Source organism: Protobothrops mucrosquamatus, unplaced genomic scaffold (genome assembly GCF_001527695.2).
Source record: "Protobothrops mucrosquamatus isolate PMUCROS unplaced genomic scaffold, P.Mucros_1.0 scaffold2473, whole genome shotgun sequence".
NCBI classification, from domain to species: Eukaryota; Metazoa; Chordata; class Lepidosauria; order Squamata; family Viperidae; genus Protobothrops; species Protobothrops mucrosquamatus.
Window position 1 is genome coordinate 161,836 of NW_015388543.1, and position 7,275 is coordinate 169,110.

The window sequence follows — 7,275 nt, forward strand, 5'->3', positions numbered from 1 at the left end:
GCGATAGTTAGCCAACTCATCTGGGTTCAGGGAAGGCTTTTTGAGGAGGGGCCTCACAACGGCCTCCTTAAGGGCCGCGGGGAAGACACCCTCCTGCAAAGAAGCGTTGACAATTAGTTGTATGTAGAACAGGGATGTCAAACTGCCGGCCCGTGGGCCAGATGCGTCATGGCGAAACCGTGCCCACCCCATTGCCGGCAATGGAAAAAAAGTCATGACACGTCACATGACGTTGTGAGTTTGACATCCCTGATGTAGAAGATTCTAATGCTGACTCAGGTGGAAGGAAAAAGAAGAGAACAACCATTAGCAAGTTGGATGGACTCACTCACAGTGGCAAATGGTACTCCGTGAAGACTTGAACTCTTGGGTTATGGACAGATTGAGAAAATCTATGTGTTTGTTAAGAGTCGATATTGACTTGATGGCAAATAATACATCAAATCCAAAGTCTGAACTGTACTGTACTATTACATTTTATTTTTGCCAGATCAGGAGTATAGGGCTTTTAGTGGACTGAGGATTACACAATCTTGTTCAAAAATAGTGCTCAGTATATTAAAAAAAAGTTAACAGATTCAGTATATAGACTAAAATTTATGTAATGTAAATGTAAATTACATGCTGCAAAGAAGATGACCATTCTGCTATTTAATAATTAATTCTATCACATTAAATTTGACACTTAAGTAGCAATGTCCAGAAGAGTTCTAGAAACCTGACCAAATGGGATTTTATAAATAGGTCTCCATCTAATAGAGTAATTATAGAATAATTATATACAATCTCCATTTTCAAAACAATCCAAAGTATGTGGTGTGGATATGCTAGATGAATAGATTAAGGAGTTATGGGAAAAGAGATCTGACTCAACGTAATTTCTTAAACAGTTGCTTCTAGTTCATATATCAGACTTCAGCAAATAGCCAGACAGAGTCAACTATCAATAAAAAACTAAGTGTCTTTTTAAAAACAGACACCACTCTTAGTGGCTATGTTACTTGAAGATAAGGGGAGGTGTAATGGAACACTTTTGGAGACACAATTTGAAAAAGTCTTAATATATTAATATACTACTTCACAAATGTAGTTCTTGAACTTAAGTCCTTCACATGCATTGTCTATTCTGGATAAGAATTAGGGGAGATAAAATCCAACATACTCCAGAAGACCAGTAGGTTGGGGAAGCTGTTGTATCACTCTAACAGTGTCAGTACAACAATGTAGAAAGCATATTTATCTGTACCCACAACCATCTCTTCATTTCTAACTGTGTTTTGGATATATATATATATTATATTAAGAATGACCATCTCACACTTCTTGCACTTGAGACTAATAATTATCAGACAGAACTCCAGTTGTGAAATATTGAAAGAAAGGGGGAAAAAAACAAATCCAACACTATTCTATGAATGTAAAATAAACTGGTCCTCCCCTAATATTTCTGATATTCTGGTTTATAGTAAATGTATTGTTTTTTTCCTGAAATAGGACCAACAAGTCCATGATAGCAGTACCTCATATCCAGTGTAAGATTGTGTTGAATATTCAAAGTCAGAATCAGGCCCTCCAGGACAGTATCTACATTTTCAAGAAAAAAAATGAAATCATAGCTAGAGGTTGAGTATATTATTAAAAGCAAGGGTTGGCAACCTATAGACTGTGTACATTTAAATGAATAGCAGAATGTTTGAAGGCAAAAGAACTGTTTCAATGGATGTTCAAAGTAACCCCTGTAGGAAGCAGGCTATTGACCTAAATAGATCCAGCCTCTAGGAAGCAGGAGGAGGAAAGGAATTCGATGTAGGCTACTGATCGACTTCAAGACCGTAGAAAGAATTGAACCAGAAACCTTCCAATTTAAAGATTGGTTTGGGTCTTCAGATGTACTAGAAAAACCAACCCTAACCTTGTTTCATGAACAAGGCTAAGTTGATAATGAGGATTACTAGAAAAATTCATGGCTGTATTATGCTACAGTATAATGTAGTTTCTTTGGCACTGGCTCAGAGTGTTATGTGCAACAGCCATTGTGGTTATAAATCATAGTTGTTTATTAGAAAAAACATTGTTTAATATAATGTGCAAACCAAATCTATATGTAAATTGTTCCCAACTCCACAAAGCAAGGTTGAAATCTCAGGCCCATATTACTATTAAAAAAAACATCCTGCAAAAATCCATCACCTGAGCACACTTACAAAAACAAAGCACTGAATTGCAGTTACTCAGTACTTTTGTTTCCTAAAAGATGGCTGGAGTCCCTTCACGTTTGAAACTTGACATGAAAATAAGGCTACATTTAGGCTATATCTGCTTTTTAGAATACTCTTGTTACAACTATCAAATGCCAAGTTTAGCCATTGGCCTGAAAAAAGTTGTGCACCTGTATCTTAAAGCAGGGGTCCCCAACCCCTGGTCTGTGGACCGGCACCAGGCAGCAGCATGCCAGGAATTGGTCTGTGCAAACAAGTGAAGCCCCATCCATGGGATGCAGGCAGCATGTGAAACCACACCCCCTACGGTCCGCGGAAAAACCTCTCTCCAAGGAACTGGTCCCTGGTGCCCAAAAGGTTGTCTTAAAGAACAGGTACCATAGTTACAGAAAAATAATAACATATGCATGCAAGCCTCATTTTAGATAAGTGTAAAGAAAGAGCATAGCCTATTATTTAAAAAAAAGATGTTTACAATTATTAGGAATTTATTTTTAAATGAAGCTGAATATTTTAATGCATTCTTCATATTTATTTTTTACTCCAGTACAAAAGATTCTAAACAAGAAAAAGTAAAAAACAAGCAAACAAGAAAATCTATGTTTTGGCTAGGTAGTTAAGATATTCTGACATGTTATTAGGCATACTCACATGCATATGTTTCCTGTGAAATTAATATGTGGACATCTATGTGGTTTGCACATTACTGCCACAACAGCAATCTGAAAGAAAGGAGTATTGCAGAGAAGTTATTAAATATCTGGTCTTTTTGTATACAGCAAATACAGCAATCCTCAACAATTGAAGGAATGGTTAAAACAACTGTTCTGTTCAGAACATCCTGAAGCTATTCCCTAATCACTTTAACTTTTCCTGAAAATCACTAAAGGAAGCTCTGTTTAAGTTTACAACTTTACAAGCATTGTTTTTCAAAGTACATTACCTTAGACTCAGTAGAACATATTTTTGAGAAGATTTATATAGTATAGAATAGTACTGTGCCTACTCTCTATAGATTAATTTTATTATTTATTGCCTTACCATTGGATGACAAATTACAGCATTTAGCAAGCCTTGACTGATCTCATAAAGCTAACAAGGATTGGTTAGTATATGAATGAGATACCAGTTCCAGGGCAGTAACAATCAGAAATCCTTTGCATATATTCTCAAGAACATTATATAGAGCTGGAGCAAAGTTCAGTTTGAGGAGGTTACTCTTGTTTATCCTTTATAGGCAGATACCCTTCTGAAATCAAATCGCTTCAAAGATGGGCAGCAAACTAAATTAACTGCTGCAACAAAACCTTAATCTCAAATAGTAGTTACCGTAATTAAAATAGACAAACTCTGCCATTCTTTTAATCTTCTAAGCAATATCCAAGCTGAGACATGCATTCAGCAAGATAGTGAGGGGGGTTGGAAAGCAGGTGAGGTTATTTTTTTAAAAATATATAAAATGTTTAGCTAATATTCCTCAGATGATAGTTTTCATACATTGAAAACATTCTTCACTGAAGGTATTTATCAGTTGAATTTATTCAGCTGATAAAACAAGAGCAAGTGGAAATTCTTTCCTGCACTTCCAAAATCTACTCCCAAACTGCTCTGAAGCTACACAAATAAATATTGGGGATACAAAATGGTCAAGGAAGAAAATCAATGTGTGACTATAACTGCTTGAACAACACTACTTTCACCTAAAGAGAAAATTCTCTTCTCTCCCTGTAAGTGTGGCAGGCAAAGTTGTGGTCTGTCAATAATGATTTTGCAAAATCTAATAATTTTAGATTGAGAAGTTCAATCTATTTGAGTTTCTCCATGCAATATTGCTGTAAGTACTAAAAAGGCTACAATGATAACTTTTTAACTGTAAACAAGTGCAAATAGAAACACAAACTTGCAAATAATTTTGCACTTAAAGAGGGGCATTTTGTGACAGGTGTTTTAAATTTTAAAGGATTTGAATTCAAAAAATGTGTATAGCCCTATGCATATCTGTGATGATTTGACAATTACATCTATTGGGCAAGCCAAAACAGTAACTGTTAAACTAACTGGAAAAGATTAACAATTTACCTAGGAAAAATATAAAACTAGGGAAACATTATATTCTTAGAGCAGAAAGTTGAAGTTGCCTTAATACAGGCCAGAGTTAGACCACTAGCCCATCTATTTCCATACTTTAGGAATGGCAAACTCAGAATATTCTGGTAGATTTATTGTCACACAGCAACAAATGTTCATTGCAACAACAAAATTACTTCCTCTCTACACATTAAAGTTATTTAAGGCAACACAAAATTAACTTTTCATTCTTAGCAATTTCATGTGCTCAGCAGCTGTTCAAAGTCATTGTATTCTTTAATTCTAAGTATATAGTTTATTTTTATGTTTATGCATATCTTGCACACAGTTCCAAGTGGGGAATATCAGATTTTAAGAAAAAACAAACAAATTCTGCAATGTTCAGATCTCGTATCCTTCGATATATTCAGGCTGGAAATAGATTCCAAGATCTCAGATATAGCACTGATTTTTTTCAGGTGGAAATTCTTATCACAGACTCTGGGACCTTATGCATGAAAAAAACCCAAAGACTTACCCCACTAGCAGTTCGGATGGGTTTTGCTTTCAACTTAGGAACCAGCACTTTGCGGTACTGAGGGGGGACAGCAGCAATGATGTCAACCAGGCGTGGCTGTGCTGAAAGGCCATACTTGGCAGCCGTCCTTGTTTTAATCCTGAAATTGAAAGCTATGCAATTTAGAGGCTATACAACAGGGAGAGGCAACCTGGTGCTTTCCAGATGATTTGGATTTCAACTCATGTCAGTCCGTATCAATATTTGAACTTGCCTTGGTAAGAGATTGTTAATGCTGTGGTCAATAATAACCAACAAGCTTCAGGTTGCTTCTGTCTATTATATATGTTTTTCTTCAATACAATTACATTGGAGTGTGCTATAACAAATACAAAAAAAGTTGGCACTAAAAGGAGGGAAGAGCTCCAGCCCTATATTCTTGTCTTTGGATGGAGTCTTATGATTTAATTTCTTCTCTCTCTGATCCAATTCAATATCTACATGAAGCCACTGAGTGAGGCTGTCTATTAGCAAGGGGTTAGATATAGATTATTGCACTTATTTAATCTTTGGGCTGGCCAAATGATGCTCTTAAGCTTCTATCTCAGCATCTTAGGTTCTAGAAAGAGAGGAACAAACTTAAGCTCAAACTAGCAAGACTGAGTGGCTAATGATTTAGGGACTGCCTAGATCTGAAAATATATTTTTGGTTCTGGATGGGATGGCATTGCTCCATATATGGGGCTGTCTGTGAGATTAACTCAGAAGCTACAGTCTAGAATTCAGTATCACAAGTAATGATGTGATACTAAATGCATAAACAACCGGTATTCCACGAGCTGCTTTGGTTGTCAGTGGATTTTTGAAGGTGTTGGTGATCAACTAAAGAGCTGCTCATGGCACAGAGGTCTGTAGTACTGCCTATCTCCAATTACCTTTTTGCTATTCATTAAAATATGATACACCAGCCTTCTATCCAACCTAGGTTTGCTATAATAAGCTCTCTAGAACTTCAGATACAAACCTTTTACAGGGCACAGCCTTTCCCATTAAAGTGGGGAAGACAGAAACAGTAAAATGTTGCAGAGCAAAGAAGAAAGAGAAGGCAACTCACTTGTTTAAGTTCACATCTTTGCCCTCATCGTGGGCATCAATGAGTTGTTTGATGACATCAGCTATAGTCATCATCATGAGTTCTGCTCGGCTGAGATCTCCTAAAACAGAAGTAAAAGGTTATGAAAGAATCTGTGCAAGTATACAAATGTAAACTGACTTGTGCTCTCTCAGACATCATCATCATCATCATCATCTCTGGGACATCAGAATTCAAACAGACAAGCACCTGCAACATAACATCCCGGATTTAACAATTGTCGATAAGAAAGACAAAAAAGTCTGGATAGTGGACGTGGCAGTGCCTGAAGATAGCAGAATAGGCAAGAAAGAACTGGAGAAGATAACAAAATACAAAGACCTACAAATAGAAATAGAAAGACTGTGGCAAAAGCAAGCAAAGGTAGTACCAATAGTAATAGGCGCTTTGGGTGCAATCCCAAAACAACTGGAGCACCACTTGAACACCATTGGCACTGACAAATTTGCCATTAGTCAATTGCAAAAGGCGGCCTTACTAGGAACTGCTTCCATCCTGCGATAATATCTGTAATACCATCAAACATCCACATCTGCCTATCCCAGGTCCTTGGTAAGGACTCAATAGGTAGACAAAAATGCCAAATCCAGTCTGAACATCTGGCTGACTGTGTGATGATCAATAATAATAAAGTTGGAAGGGACCTTGGAGGTCGTCTAGTCCAAAACAGATCATGCCAGACAAATCTTATTGCATTCTTTGACCAAGTGACAAAATTAGTGGACCAGAGGAATGCTGTGGATATAATTTACTTGGACTTCAGTAAGGCATTTGACAAAGTAGATCACAACCTACTACTTGAGAAAATAGAAAAATGCGGGTTAGACAGCATCACCACCAGATGGATCCGTAGCTGGTTGACCAGCCGTACTCAGCGTGTGGTCCTTAATGGAACCGCATCTACATGGAGGGAAGTGTGTAGTGGGGTGCCCCAGGGCTCTGTTCTGGGCCCAGTGCTCTTCAACATCTTCATCAACGATCTGGACGAGGGGATAGATGGGGAACTCATCAAATTTGCAGACGACACCAAGCTGGCAGGAATAGCCAACACTCCAGAAGACAGGCTTAGAATACAGGAGGATCTGGACAAACTTGAACACTGGGCGCTATCTAACAAAATGAAATTCAATGGTGAAAAAAGTAAGGTTCTACATTTAGGCAAGAAAAACCAAATGTACAGGTATAGTATAGGGGGTACCTTACTCAATAGTAGTAACTGCGAGAGGGACCTCAGAGTCCTAGTGGACAATCATTTAAATATGAGCCAGCAGTGTGCTGCAGCTGCCAAAAAAGCCAACACAGTGCTAGGCTGCATTAAC

At 37.5% G+C, this 7,275-nt stretch overlaps 1 protein-coding gene across 1 annotated transcript in view; it reads right to left on the bottom strand.

Moving 5' to 3' along the window:
• ELP3 (elongator acetyltransferase complex subunit 3) overlaps positions 1-6,012 on the bottom strand; it is a 93,593-nt gene extending 87,581 nt beyond the window's left edge. Inside the window, exons 1-4 of the mRNA XM_015825066.1 lie at positions 5,918-6,012; positions 4,825-4,963; positions 2,871-2,941; positions 1,521-1,584 (exon numbers count right to left, since the gene is read on the bottom strand). Of these exons, the coding sequence (XP_015680552.1) occupies positions 1,521-1,584; positions 2,871-2,941; positions 4,825-4,963; positions 5,918-5,994 (351 nt within the window). The 5' untranslated portion in view covers positions 5,995-6,012. The remainder of the gene's footprint in view (positions 1-1,520; positions 1,585-2,870; positions 2,942-4,824; positions 4,964-5,917) is intronic.
• Between the last annotated feature and the right edge of the window lie 1,263 nt (positions 6,013-7,275).